Raw genomic sequence first — 14,138 nt, 5'->3', positions numbered from 1 at the left:
CACGGTCGGGCTCGGTGGCTTACACTTGTAATTCCAGCACTTTGGGAGGCTGAGGCGGGCAGATCACGAGGTCAGGAGATCGAGACCACGGTGAAACCCCGTCTCTACTAAAAATACAAAAAAATTAGCCGGGCGTGGTGGCGGGCGCCTGTAGTCCCAGCTACTCGGAGAGGCTGAGGCAGGAGAATGGCGTGAACCCGGGAGGCGGAGCTTGCAGTGAGCCGAGATTGTGCCACTGCACTCCAGCCTGGGCGACAGAGCGAGACTCCGTCTCAAAAAAAAAAAAAAAAATTTTTTTTTCGGGTTTACTTTGGAATGCCCTTGGCTGAGAGGAAGGTCCATTCAGTCGGTTGGGAGGCTTAGAATTTTATTTTTGTCTTACAGTTTTCCAAAACGTCCAGTGAACCTCGCCTCTCCTTTAGAAGTGCCGTCCCTGGAGCCCACGAAAATGTCTGCAAGATCTTCAAGGGCCACCTTAAAGCCCATGCCACCTTAAGCAGGCCCCACCCCTGGCCTAGCCAATGGGCTGACAGCAGCAGCAGCTGCTGCCACAGTAGCTGACTGGTCACCCTGCCACCCAGTGCTCACACCCTCTGGCTGGTGCCTGGCTATGGCCCGACTGCTCAGGTCTGCAACCTGGAGGCTGTTCCCCTGGAGGGGCTACTGCTCCCAGAAGGCAAAGGTACTGGGAGGGAAGAGAAGTCCCCTGGAGGGATGAGGTGGGGAGTGGGGAGCAGGGGGTACTGATCCCAAGTTTCCTGGACTCTGTGACGCCCCAGCACCAAGTGACCTGACCTTGGGCAAAAGGGCACTGGGCTTACCCTGTGGCAAGTGTGGGTGTAGAGTGAGATCAGCTGAGTTCCCACTGCTACCATGAGTGGGGCTGGGGGGAGTCAAATGGATGCGCCTGGAATAAAACACACCTGTGGAAGAAGGCCCTGGAGGAAAGGACCTGGGTTCCAGGCCAGGCTCTATCCTTAACTTGGCCTCCATTTCTCATCTGTAAAATGGGAAGAAACACATCCCCCGCCCCGCCCGCACGAAGGGCTCCAGAAGCCCCAGGCAAGGTAGAGTGGGGAGGGGGCAGTGGAAGCTTTTCCTCCCTGTAATTCCCTTATCAAGCTCTAAGTTCCCTGTGGCTGGGGTGGTGCTTGGTTGGCCCTGGAGAAAGGAGGAAGTGAGGGACCTTTTCAGTTCACTCAGGCTGGGCTGGCTGCTGAAGGAACCCTGCTGATAGCCTTTTTGGAGAGTGAATTCTAGTTTTTTATTTGGATGGCTGGGCGCCGTGGCTCACGCCTGTAACCCCAGCACTTTGGGAGGCCGAGGCAGGTGGATCGCTTGAGCCCAGGAGTTTGAAACCATCCTGGGCAACATAGTAAGACCCTGTTTTTATTAAAAAAGAAAACATTAAAACAATTCTGGTGGCGTTTTTTTCTGAGGGGAAACTTTGACCCCAATGGCTGTTTGGAAATGAGGCATTTCTGGATGGTGGGTTTGTTTAAAGTGGGCCCACCTGGCAAGGATGTTGTCAGCGGGGCGGACGCAGGCGAGGCTCACTCCAGCCCCCAGCCCTCCCCTCTGACACTGGGGCAGCGCTGTGGCCCCATGTGTCTTTCAGGGGACCCTGGCAGTGTGTTTCTCCCCTGCAGGGCGAGCTCTGCAGGGACTTCGTAGAGGCTCTGAAGGCCGTGGTGGGCGGCTCCCACGTGTCCACTGCCGCGGTGGTGCGAGAGCAGCACGGGCGCGATGAGTCGGTGCACAGGTATGGGAGGGTTCGCGGGCCCCTCCCGTCTTCTGGATTCAACCCTAGCTGAGAGCGAGGGTCCTGGGTTGCCTTCCTCCTCACTCATCTGTTTTGGGGTGCTCTGGCATGTTCTCTGCCCCTCGCTCGCTGTAGCCTCAGGCCCTGCAACACCTTGGGACCAGAGGGTGCCACGCCCCGCTGAATCGCTGAGGGTCTGGTTCTAGGTGCGAACCTCCTGATGCTGTGGTGTGGCCCCAGAACGTGGAGCAGGTCAGCCGGCTGGCAGCCCTGTGCTACCGCCAAGGTGTGCCCATCATCCCATTCGGCACCGGCACCGGGCTTGAGGGTGGCGTCTGTGCTGTGCAGGTACAGTGGGGCTCCCCCGCCCGCCCCGGGGATGGTCCCAGCACACCTTGGCACACCTGTGGCTGCCTCCCCCGCCACACACGGCACCTTGGGTCTGCTCCCGCCCGTGGGCTGCCTGCCTCTAGGGGTCTGGTCTGGCTGCTGGGGGGACACCAGCGGGGTGTGGCCCGGGGACGTGGCCAGGTCAGAGACCCAGGTCTGCAGTGGTCTTAGCACCTGCCCCAACCAGGGCGGCGTCTGCGTTAACCTGACGCATATGGACCGAATCCTGGAGCTGAACCAGGAGGACTTCTCTGTGGTGGTGGAGCCAGGCGTCACCCGCAAAGCCCTCAACGCCCACCTGCGGGACAGCGGCCTCTGGTTCCCCGTGGGTAGGACTCGCGAACCTTTCCTGGGAGCCTGAGGGCACCTTGGGAGCAGGGCTGTGTCTGGGGTTCAGGGGACCTTCCTCCCCCAGCCCGAGGGAAAGGACCTCCCGTCCCTGAGGCTACCTTCTGTACGCCGCCCTCCAGACCCAGGCGCGGACGCCTCTCTCTGTGGCATGGCGGCCACCGGGGCGTCGGGCACCAACGCGGTCCGCTACGGCACCATGCGGGACAACGTGCTCAACCTGGAGGTGGTGCTGCCCGACGGGCGGCTGCTGCACACCGCGGGCCGAGGCCGGCATTTCCGGTGAGCGCCCTCTGCGGGGGGCCCGGGCCCTGAACAGTGCTGGGGGGCTGCCCTGCAGAGACCAGGCTGTGAAAGGCACCTCCTGCCGGCCTCCTGGTTTGGCAGGCTAGGCTTCCTCAGGCTCTGAAGCCCTGTCAGCTGGGCCAAAGTGGATGGGAGCAGGGTTTGCTCTCCCTACCTGAGACCGATTTGCTTTGTGGAGCAGAAAGCACTGGGCCAGGGAATCTGGGCCCGAGGGAGGCCAGCCCAGACCTCAGTGCCTGGGGTCGGTGTCCTGGGTTCCAGCTTGGGCTTCTGGCCATAAATCCCTCATCACACAGCCTGGTACTCACCTTGTGTGTCCCTGGGACATAGGAAGAGTGCAGCCGGCTACAACCTCACGGGGCTCTTCGTGGGCTCCGAGGGGACGCTGGGCCTCATCACAGCCACCACCCTGCGCCTGCACCCTGCCCCTGAGGCCACAGTGGCCGCCACGTGTGCGTTCCCCAGTGTCCAGGCTGCTGTGGACAGCACTGTACACATCCTCCAGGCTGCAGTGCCCGTTGCCCGCATTGGTGAGCTGAGGACGGGGGCAGTCAGGGTGGGCTCCCTGGAAGAGGCCCCCCGGGAAGGCCAGGCCTCACCTGGCCTGCCGTCTCCCTGGATCCAGAGTTCCTGGATGAAGTCATGATGGATGCCTGCAACAGGTACAGCAAGCTGAATTGCTTAGTGGCACCCACACTCTTCCTGGAGTTCCATGGCTCCCAGCAGGCACTGGAGGAGCAGCTGCAGCGCACAGGTATGCTGGGGTGGAGTGGGGCAGCAGGGTGGGCTGCCTCAGCGGCGCCTCGGTGTCAGCCCCCCTTCCCCAACTGCAGAGGAGATAGTCCAGCAGAACGGAGCCTCTGACTTCTCCTGGGCCAAGGAGGCCGAGGAGCGCAGCCGGCTTTGGACGGCACGGCACAATGCCTGGTACGCAGCCCTGGCCATGCGGCCAGGATGCAAGGTGAGCTGGGGCTGGAGTGCAGATGGGGCCCACAGCTCAGCCCACAACCCCTTTCCTCAACTCACCACTCTACTGCACAGAGCAGCAGGCCAAGCCTCAACAAGGGGGCTGGGCCTGGCTGAGCAGGTGCTAGAACCAGGGGCTAACAGACCGCCCCACCCAGCTGTTCAGATACTGTCTACAGGGAAAGCACGGTTGTCTGCTAAGCCCTCAAAAGCCCTTCCTGTGAGCCAGGTCGTGGGAATGGTGCGGTGCTCTTGGGAGTTGTAAACGGAAGGCTTCCCGGAGGAAGACATGATAGAGAGGGGGATGTTAGCCTAACCTGGGGAAGGGGAGTCTGGGCTCCAGGCAGCTGTGCAAAGGCTCAGCAGCCTGGGGCTTGGGGGTGGGAGCCACAGGGGAGTGGGAAGAGCCTCTGCCGGGAGGTGTGGCAAGCACACCTGGGCCATCCGTCTCCTGTGTTGTGTTGGGGGGGAGGTGAGGGCTGAGGCCTAGAGAAGAGCAGGATTATTTCCTTGTGTGAGGCCAAGAGCTGAAGCCCAGTGCCCCCGACCCATCCTCAGCCTTGACCATGGTGACCCCGTACCCCCAGGCAGGCAGGGGTAACTCGCAGGCTTCCCTCTGACCAGGGCTACTCCACAGACGTGTGTGTCCCCATCTCCCGGCTGTCGGAGATCGTGGTGCAGACCAAGGAGGATCTGAATGCCTCAGGACTCACAGGTTCTGCCCACCCTGCTGCTGGGGAGAGGTGGGGAGGTGTCAGGGCTGATCAGAGCCTGGGGCAGCAGGAGGCAAGAGGAGGGCTGGGCTGGAGAATAGTTCTGTCCTCTGGGCCCCCAGGAAGCATTGTCGGGCATGTGGGTGATGGCAACTTCCACTGCATCCTGCTGGTCAACCCTGATGACGCCGAGGAACTGGGCAGGGTCAAGGCTTTTGCAGAACAGCTGGGCAGGTAGGAGCAAAGCCAGGGAGGGGAAGAGCTGAGGGCAGAGGAAAGGGAGCCCCCTGAGGATGTCTCCTTCCTGCCCCCAGGCGGGCACTGGCCCTCCACGGAACGTGCACGGGGGAGCATGGCATCGGAATGGGCAAGCGGCAGCTGCTGCGGGAGGAGGTGGGCGCCGTGGGCGTGGAGACCATGCGGCAGCTCAAGGCCGTGCTAGACCCCCAAGGCCTCATGAACCCGGGCAAAGTGCTGTGAGGGGCTCTGAGCACTTAGCCCACAAGTTCCCTGACAACGGAGCCCCTGTTCTGGAACTTTTCTTCATGCCACGGTCCCTGCAAGGGAATAGACGCTGAGGCAGTCTTCCTGCCAGCGAGCCCACTGTATCTGGGCCCAAGGCCAGAGGACCCAGAGAGAAGCCTGAGCACCATGTTACCCGCCCCACCGGCCCTCTGGCTGGCCCCAGGAGCCTTTGGTTCAGTAAATGACCCAGGGTGGTTCCCAGCAAAGCTGCTTCCTCTCTGCTCCTACGCATCCTGTCCTGGCTGGAAGAGACCGTCTGGGTCCACTCAAGACTCTGATGACACCCCTCCCCTGAGGCCTCCCACTGCTGGGGTCCCAGGACCCTTCCCCTTTCACCTGGTGACAGGAACACTCCTTTCCTGGTATGGAACGTGAGCTCCCGTGCCATGATGATAGGTCTTCTCCTTGGGGCCTCCCCCAATAAATCTGTAATAAACCTGAAACCCACCTGCAGCTACCTGGAAGTCAGCAGGCAGCACTTCCTCCCCTCCCCCTCCAGGGTCTCTGTCCTTTGGCCAGCGAGCCCTTCGTTTTGGGGCTGTCCTCTGACTTCTTATAGCCTGGGGAGGAGGGTGGTGCTCAGGGTTCGGGAAGGAACTCAGGTCCCTGTCCCAGCTACTCCACCTCAGACCTGAGGACCTGCCCACGGCACATGTCACTTAGGATGGGCTCCCCAACTGGGCCTGAACCGGGCCTCTGAACACAATGTGTTCCTCAGCAGCTGCCACGTCTTTAGAAACAGAGATGAAACTATTTTCGCACCCACCTCTTCATGGGTGATGTACCACCAGCTGTTTTGCCCTCAAGGTCTGTCCACCCGAGGGCCTGCCCCTGTCTTGTGCTGGAGCCCCTGTCTTGAGACTTTGGCAGTTGTTCCCCCTAAGCCCACAGGAGGGCGCCCGAAATCACGAAGCTCAGAAACCACGCGGCATCTGCGGCTCAGGACTCTTCTGCCCAGGGCCTGCAGCGCTCAGCCCTGGGCAAACCTCCTCCTAGGGTCAGGTAAGGCCTGGCAGCCTGGAAGCCAAGCTAAGTCCTCCACCCCCCGCAGGTCCCAGGAACCTGCAGTGCTGTCTCATCTTCCTTGCCCCTCTAGCCTTCCGTCCTTTTTGGAAAGGGGCATGTCACACCCCATGCCCTCCCTGGCCTCCGCCCCTCTCCTCCTCCTCCCATCAGCTGTTCAGTGCTCAGGCAGGCTGCTAGGCTTTAGGCAGAGGCAGCTGCGCTGAGACGCCTCAGTCCGACTGCAGTTCTTGGAACCCCTCCTCCGTTCTAACACTGGGCTCCGGCCGACAGCAGTTACACCAACCTGAGCCTGGAGGCTACTCCTCTGTAACGTTTCTGTCCTGTGCTGCCCTGGTGGGGAGCAGAGACCGTGCCAAGGGCTGACTGGTGACAAATCTCAGCCCTCTCCCCAAACCACCCTAGCACACGTGTGCTCATCACTGAGACAGCCCTCTTGCCCCTCCCCTTCCAGCCAGCCAGCCAGCCACCCACCCTTCCAGGCGAGAATCCTGCAGCAGCTGCGCTCTCCCTCCTGGGTAGGACTCTTCTTTGATGCGCCCTCCAGTGCCTGGCAACTAGGAGGCGCTCAGCAAATGACCATTTCCCACAATCTTTTATTAAGAAAAATTCCAAACATACAGAAAAGTTGAAAGAACGAGTACACTGTTCACTGAAATACCAGCCACTGCAGATTCAACAATGAACATTTTGGCCTTATTTGCTTTGTGTATTTTGGGGGGAAACCATTTGGAATTAAATTACACATTTCTTGAAGGCATTCACCTATATAATCCAGCATCTATCTTCTAAGAATGAGGACATTTTCCCATGAACTTCAGTACCATTAAATGGCTATTGGAGGAATGGTTGGTCTTTGTGAGGGTCTCATGTCCAGGAACCTCATCAAAGTGTGCTAGGCCCTTAGCAGAGAGGGTAGAACCTGCTCGCCGGCTCCCTCACGTTCTCTCCCATCCCAGAAAGGCAGAACAGGGGCAACACAGGATTCTGGAGAGCTGTCCGGATAGAGGATCGCAAACATGAGCTCCACCTGGGAAGCACAGACAGCCCCAGTCCCACCCCCACAACAAGAGCAGGCAACCTGGGTCCGAATTGAGAGGACACCACAGCCGGCAGAGTGCTGCAGCGTGCCAGGTAGGACTGAAGTCGCTGGGGGTGGGGATGAGCACCAGCCCCTAGAGCCTGGAATAGCACCCGGCGTGGGCTACAGCCCTGCCCCACCCAACTCACAGCTGCTGGGCTCACCCATGGCACTGCCAAAGCAGCAGGCTTAAGCCGCCAAGGTGGGCACATGAAGCCTCCATTTCCAGGTCCAGGGGTCAGGCAAGGAGATCTCCTTCAGGGCTGGGCCCTGCCTCGCCAGCTTTGCTGGTGGAATTAAATATAGCACAGGGAGACACAGTTGCCAGGCAGAAGCAGGAGGTGCTGTGAATAGAACAGTGCCCTTTGTGGTGACAAAGCTATGGGGAGCCTGCTGTGCATGTGCCAGGACCTGCAGGGCAGCTCCCCCAGCCCCCACAGGGACCTCTGAGCTGCATGGTTTTGTCCCCGCTTCACATGTGAAAAATCTGAAGTTCAGATGAAGTCATTTCCCCAGGATCATTCTGCCAAGTAGGAGAGCCTGAATGCACAGTCTAGAGCCCACGTTCCTGCCGCTGACTCACAACAGCCCCAAGGTCTTCACCCCAGACGGGTCCCACGCTGAGGCCCAGGCTCTGAACCACCGAGTCTTCTTTAGTGTTTCTCCACTGGCCCTGGCTCACGTTTGCCCACTGGCCTGTTGTGAATGCCCTTGCACAGAGTAGGTGCTTCTGGAAGCATTTGATGGAGGGTGACTGCGGAGCCAGGAGCTGTGGCAGCAGGGGGATGGTCCAGCACATCAGGCGGGCCTGAGAAGGGTCAGAGCAGAGAGGCGGTGGAGTCGTCTCCCTCCAGAGCTTTCCTTCGCCGGCTCTGCAGGAGGCTCTGGAATGCTGCTCCGGGAGCCCGCTGGGCACGGGGACACAGGCCAGGCCTGCACTGCTGCTCCCTGCCCCGAGCTGCCCGCCCAGCCCGCATTTTGCCAACTTTTGTGAGCCTGAGCAGTTGGTTCTGGTTCAAGGGCTCTGAGCTGGCACAGCCCCAAACCAGGGCCTCTTCCTGGGCCTCAATGAAGCATGCCCATGAGTCAGCACTGAGACGCAAACTGAACAACAGGCAGGGCGAGTGGAACGTGGGATGGGGAGCAAAGGCTGGAAGGAGGGGGGCTGGGCCGACACCTGGAAGAACCCACATCCTTGCAGCCTCTGGTGGCTGCAACATCTTGGCCCCTGCAGATCTTTTCAAAGGTCCGGCACAATGACTCCACAGAGGAGGGCTGACTGGTTCCATGATGCTTAAGAGGTTAGGAAGCTTGTAGGAGGCATGCCTGACTTGCCACTCTCCCTCCACCCAGGCCTGACTGTCTGAGGACCAATTCACACACCTGGAGCCCCGAGTAGCAGCCTGAAGGAATGCTAAGGAGGTAGGTGAGGGAGTGGGGGGCAGGCCCTTGCCCCCATTTCTTCATTGTATAACACTTCATTAAAATAAAATCACACAGTGCCATCTTTTATTAGACATTTTAATACCATATCAAAACACCTTGACTAATGAAGAAAGCTTTTCTCCCAAGCTTTGAACATTTTTTTAAAACATTTTGTAAGTTTTTTTTTTTTGTATTTTAATATATAAATACAGAAACCTATCTTGCATGGGCTGATGCCACGTGTGAACATCAATGGCTAAAATGTTCCCAAACATAGTGCCTGAAAACAGGGGTAGCTGTACATATTTCTTAGTAAGTCTTTTTTTGTTTAAGTTTTCTGGGAAAAAATCCACGAGGGCCCAAGAATAATGTTCAGGCATTTTTGCAGGACACTTGTGATTGTTAAATCCTCTGAACTGACCGGAACCAGGAGGAAAGAAGGGAAAAGAGATGGGATCAGTAGGAAGAAAGTTCTCAATGGGTTGTTTTTTGGCAATGAAGTCAAGATACTAGGGTCTCAAGGGGAGAAAAGAGCAAAAAACCAGCCAGAAAAAGAGGAAAAAAAAAAAAACCCAAAGTGTAGAGAAGTTGGTGGTGGAGAGGGCCAGTTGGGGCAGGGGAAGAGACTGTGTGCCCGCCCGCCCTGAGAAGGCTGGCAGCGAGGGCTTAGCTGTGTTCATCTGTCACTGAGTGGGTTATGGCTGGGCAGCAAACAGCAAGCTGTAAACATCACGAGGGAAAACACCAGTCGACACTAGACTTTTTTTTTATATAATTTTTTTTTGTAAACACTTTAAAGACAGACCCACAATGCCTTTCAAAGATGAAAAAGAAAATGCCCTTTCCCTCCTGGGCTGAGGGGTGAGGGAAGGATAGCAGTTGATTCATTCTTCTCTCAAACTTGCTCTCATCCAATTTGGTGTCCTCAGGGAGGAAGGGAGAACCATGATCTGGAAGTCAGTGCAGAAGGGGTGCCCTGTTCCCGCTGGTGTCCCAAGCTCAGCTCTGCCCCAGGGTCCGGTGAGCCTCCTCCCTGGAGCAGGGGCTCTCTGTCCCTGTGTGGACCGTAATAAATAAGTGGTGCTCCGTCGGGCCGAGGGCTGGCTGCTCATCCCAGGGCAGCTGCATCCCAAGAGGGCAGGCGGGGCTGGGGCGTCTACACAGGACCCCAGAAGCCAAACAGCACACGGGGAATTTGCAGCCACGTGCCTGGGCAGGTTCTACTCCCCTGCCTCACTCTCCCCCTGGCTCTTTCTTCTCCCCTTGTCATCAGTTTTTGAGGTGGAGGTAAAAAGAGCAAATGTCCCTGATTTGTCTGACATCATCAGCTGTTCTGGGAGTTTACTTGGAATAAATACAATAAACCTAACAAAAGAAAACAAAAACAAGAGAGAGAGAAAGGGAGGGGGGAAGAAAAGAGGCCCCGAAACCTTTGGCTGTGAGATGGAGTTGGGCTTTTGGTTTTTATGGGGGTTTTGTCTACTAGTTTGCCAGAAAAAGGAAAATGCCAGCCCAGAACTTGGAAGGGACAGGTGAGATGGGGGTCAGGGGTGGATGGTTGGCAGCAAGCGGGGTACCCCTGGGGGAGAAATGGGGAGGCCAGACCCAGCGGTAAGCCAGGGGGATGTGTGGAGTCAGCACCCAGTGCTGTAGGATGGAGGGATCGAGTCTGGCCTGGAGGCCTCAGATTCATCTGGAAGCGGCACTGGAAGAAGCAGTGGTAAAATGATCGCTGATCAGCACTTTGCAGGGAACAACGCACCGCCCATGGCTGTTTAGTAAGTGCAATGTCCTTACGGCAACAGGGAGCGAGATTATCCCCGTTACCAGAGAAGAGGCGGAGACTCAGAGGTGAGCGAGGATGAGGCCAAGCCAGGCACAAACCCAGCGCTCAGACTCCTTTTCCTGCCCGTGCACATTCCCAGGGGATATTCCTGAACTTTCTTTAGGAATGTAGATTGTACTGGTCTCTTCCCCAACTGATCCTAACTCTTCTGAGCCTGTTCTTCGTAACTGTCCATGTTGCTTTGTGTCTCTTGCCCTTCCCAGGGAAAATCATTTCTGGATGACTAACTGCTCACTGATAAGGTGCTCCTTCCCTCTGCTCCTGCTTTCTTGTCAGTGGCATAAGGGCAGCCCGGCTCCCTAAACTGCAGGCCCCCAAAGTGATCTGACCCCAAGCCTTGTCCCGGAGCACCCCCAAACGCGGGCTCACCTTTGAGAGGAGTCAGCAAGCAAGCCCACAGGTCAGTCCGCAGGGTGTTCCGGACAAGATCTGTTCACTTCAAACCACGAGTCTATGCAGCTGGGGGGAAGGGGGCCACAAGGGAAACCACGTTACCTGCTGCCCAGGCTGCTTTGAAGGGGCTCTTTCAAAGGGCCAGATTCCTGAGCAGGAGCTTCCTAAGTCTCTTCTGAAAGGACCCCAGGGAAACACAGTCATGTCCCCAGATATCCCTACTTTCTGAAGCAGGAAGAAGGGCAAACACCAAGACTAGTCTTGGCCCAGCTGGAGGCAGCAGTGGTGGCTACCGGCTCAGGGGGATCTGGTGCTGCAGGAAGGGGCAGAGTGGCCTTCAGAAGGACCAAAGCTTTCTGTGCACAGAGCCCAAGAGAATGGTAGCAGCCACCAATGAGAAGGTGAGAGCGGTGGACCCCTCAGGGCAGCTAGTCAGCTGTCTCCAAGACTCCAAGGGCACGGAAGTGGGAACAATGGCATGGCAGGAGGGCCACGGCTCTGGGTGCCACGGTCCTGAAAGAGCTCCTTCCTGGGTCAAAAGAACAGCCGTGAGGCTCCCTCCCAGTGGGTGACCTCTTAGGAGAGCCCCAAGCTCTACCCTGCTCAGCCATGATCAGCTGATCAGCAGCATCTAGTCCTTCCTGCAAGAGGTGGGAGGGGAGCCAGGCAGTGAAGCCCTGGTCTCCAGTGTTTACAGAGAAAGGCTCTCTGCGTCAAAGAGGGAACAGAGATTGCCCCAAGACAGCTTCCTGATTTGTAAACCAACATCTGGGCATTTTCAAAGACAGGGACCAGACAGATAATTTGCATAATTCTCCCCGAGGGCCAAAGATTTCCTTTTCTGGTTCTGGTTAGTGCCTCCCTGGGACACAAGCAAGGCTCCGTGCTGGGAGCTAGACCAAGAATCTCTCCCAGGCCAGCCTTGAGCCTCCTCTGCACCAGCCACGCTGTGTGCCATGCCCAGTTGTCACCCTGTGCAGCAGTGGCCCTGAGAGTCAGGCTTTGAAAGGCCTGAGTGTCAGGAAGAAGCTCTGGGCTCGAGGATTCAGCAGGTGCTGGCCACAGGCAGCACAGTGTCCTGTCTTGGGCAAGAGAGTGCCTTCCTTCCAGCTGGAAACAAGGACGAGGCTCACACTGGAGTCCAAGGGCGTATCTGGGCCCTGCTACTTTTAACTGCGCCCACTGCTGTAGCCCCACAGGAAATGGCTCTTCCTGCCTCCTGGCCCTCTAGGGAGGCGGCCAGTGCAAGGCAGTGGGTACACCCTCCGCCTGGCCTTCCTCGCACAGATTGATGTTCTCCCCCTGTCGAGCAGAGGGGCCCGTAGAGGAAGAAGAGGCAGGGAGACAGACAGAGAACCAACCTTCCCGGTGGGATCCTAAGCTCCTCCACCCTGTGAGGCTCTACGGGTCTCCCCATCAGCTCCCACCACCTGAGCCCTCAAACCAGAGCACACCTCTGGCAACTCAACTCTGCCCTGCGCTTGGGATGCTCGCACCTTCCCGCCGGCACAGTGAACACCTGTCTGACGGCCTCTGCCCTTACCCACTCGGAGCTAGAGTTCCGGGGAGAGGTCATCCCATAACCAAAGGAGACAGAATGGCTGGAGATGGGGGTCTGCCCCTCTGGGAGGTGGGGTGCACTGAGCTACCTTGCCAACCCCTCCTACCTTTTGTGATAGATGCACAGGCAGGGCAGCCTGGCTATCGTGTCCCCCTGCAGCAGCTCCTCCAGGCAGATCACACACTCACCCGCATCTTTAGTCAGCACATCATCTGCAAGGGGGACAGGGGAGAGTGCAAGAGGGTTAGTCATCAGTGGACAGGTGGCATGGGGCAAGCGAGGGCCTAGGAACTAGGGGACTGCTTAGCTGCCCCAAGCTGTGCCTGGCTCTGCAGGGGACACAGAACCCCAAGAGGGACCTTGACCTTAAGACTTTCACCGTGGAGATAATGTGTGGACATCACATGTTAATTACCCAAAGACAAAATGGGATTAATCCCAACACGTGATTAACCAAAAGCCTAGGTGACAGCGGATGAAAAAGACTTGGAGAAGGCTAGACAGGAAGCAGGGGCAGCATGAGGCAAGCTGTTTCCCTCCACAGATGCTTTCCTAAACACACACGTAGCCGGTGCACTGATGGCTGGTTTGGAAAAATATGGTAATGGGGAGAGTGGTAGGAGGCAAGAATGAGAGGAAGAAACAGGTCCCCAAGAAAATCTTTGTGCACGGAGGTTCACAGCAGCAAACAGCCCAAAGGTGGAAACAACCCAGTGTCTACAAACTGTGCAACGGATAAACAAAAGATGATGTATCCACACGAGAGAATATTACTCAGCCAAGAAAAGGAAGAACCACCACACGCTACAACATGGATAAACGTCAACAATATTACACAAAGTAAAAGAAGCCACCTATTGTATGAACCCATTTATATGAAATGTCCAGAATAGATACATCCATAGAGACAGAAAGGAGATCAGGATTGGGGACAGGGGGAAATGGGGAGTGACTGCTTACTGGGTAGGGAGTTTTGTTCCACCCCCACCAGTCGCCCAGACTGGAGTGCAGTGGCACTATCTCAGCTCACTGCAACCCCCGCCTCCTGGGTTCAAGTGATTCTCCTGTCTCAGCCTCCTGAATAGCTGGGATTACAGGTGCCCACCACCACGCCTGGCTAGTTTTTGTATTTTTAGTAGAGACGGGGTTTCACCATGTTGGCCGGGCTGGTCTCGAACTCCTGACCTCGTGATCTGCCCACCTTGGCCTCCCAAAGTGCTGGGATTACAGGCATGAGCCACCAAGCCCGACCTGTTTTTCCCCTTTTAAAACCTTTATTTTATTGTGGTAAGACTAACATATGCTCTATCCTCTTAACAAATCTTCAAGTGTACAATACAGTATTGTCAACTGTAGGCACTATGTTGTACGGCAGATGTCTAGAACTTACTCATCGTGCATAACTAAAATGTTATACCCATTAACCCACCACTCCCCTTCCCCCCACCCAGCCCCTGGCCGCCACTAGTCTACTTTCTGCTTCTATGAGTTTGAGTATTTTAGCTACCTCATGTAAGTGGAATCACACCAGAGGTTTTCTTTTGGGGTGATGAAGTGTTTAGAACCAGATAAAGATGGGGGCTGTGAATGTCCTAAATGCTATTAAATTGCACATATAAAAATGGTTAATTTTATGGTGAATTTCATCTCAGTGTTTAAAAAGAAAGAAACAAAAATGACCCCGCTCACCATCCCAAAAAGAAGGAACAGAAGGAAGCTACTTGCACCCAGGGGAACCCAGTGGTTTTTATTAAGTCCTGTGACATTCTGCGTGTCGGCAACAGTGAATAGCCATGATC

The 14,138-nt window shown here is 56.7% G+C and overlaps 2 protein-coding genes across 6 annotated transcripts in view; one reads left to right on the top strand and one right to left on the bottom strand.

The window, feature by feature from the left end:
• The first annotated feature begins 543 nt into the window (after positions 1 to 543).
• LDHD (lactate dehydrogenase D) lies at positions 544 to 8,742 on the top strand. Of its 2 annotated transcripts, XM_030818876.1 has the most exons (12): positions 544 to 682; positions 1,650 to 1,762; positions 1,969 to 2,110; positions 2,340 to 2,481; positions 2,623 to 2,782; positions 3,137 to 3,336; positions 3,432 to 3,560; positions 3,640 to 3,767; positions 4,397 to 4,487; positions 4,608 to 4,719; positions 4,800 to 7,167; positions 8,468 to 8,742. In XM_030818876.1, exons 1-11 carry the CDS (start codon positions 611 to 613, stop codon positions 4,963 to 4,965), a joined length of 1,455 nt encoding a protein of 484 aa, XP_030674736.1. In that variant the 5' UTR covers positions 544 to 610; the 3' UTR covers positions 4,966 to 7,167; positions 8,468 to 8,742. The 2 variants fall into 2 exon arrangements, with proteins under 2 accessions (XP_030674736.1, XP_030674745.1); XM_030818885.1 differs by lacking the exon at positions 8,468 to 8,742 and having other exon boundaries at positions 3,272 to 3,336; positions 4,800 to 5,460.
• The window catches only part of ZNRF1 (zinc and ring finger 1), a 112,522-nt gene continuing 104,993 nt past the window's right edge, over positions 6,610 to 14,138 (bottom strand). The window contains exons 3-5 of one of the 4 annotated variants that reach the window (XM_030818893.1): positions 12,446 to 12,551; positions 10,755 to 10,844; positions 6,610 to 9,594 (exon numbers count right to left, since the gene is read on the bottom strand). In XM_030818893.1, coding sequence (XP_030674753.1) covers positions 10,787 to 10,844; positions 12,446 to 12,551 — 164 coding nt within the window. In that variant the 3' untranslated portion in view covers positions 6,610 to 9,594; positions 10,755 to 10,786. Of the gene's footprint in view, positions 9,905 to 10,754; positions 10,845 to 12,445; positions 12,552 to 14,138 lie in introns of all 4 variants that reach the window. The other 3 variants (XM_030818907.1, XM_030818914.1, XM_030818901.1) reach the window with 3 other exon arrangements.

This window comes from Nomascus leucogenys, chromosome 2 (assembly GCF_006542625.1).
Source record: "Nomascus leucogenys isolate Asia chromosome 2, Asia_NLE_v1, whole genome shotgun sequence".
NCBI lineage: Eukaryota > Metazoa > Chordata > Mammalia > Primates > Hylobatidae > Nomascus > Nomascus leucogenys.
This window is presented reverse-complemented; position numbering and strand designations above follow the sequence as displayed.

Coding starts and splice junctions, on each gene's coding strand:
- LDHD (XM_030818876.1), top strand. CDS start 611: ATGGCCCGACTGCTCAGGTCTGCAACCTGGAGGCTGTTCCCCTGGAGG. Junction 2,482..2,622: donor CGGCCTCTGGTTCCCCGTGG/GTAGGACTCGCG, acceptor GCCGCCCTCCAG/ACCCAGGCGCGGACGCCTCT. Junction 2,783..3,136: donor GGCCGAGGCCGGCATTTCCG/GTGAGCGCCCTC, acceptor CCTGGGACATAG/GAAGAGTGCAGCCGGCTACA.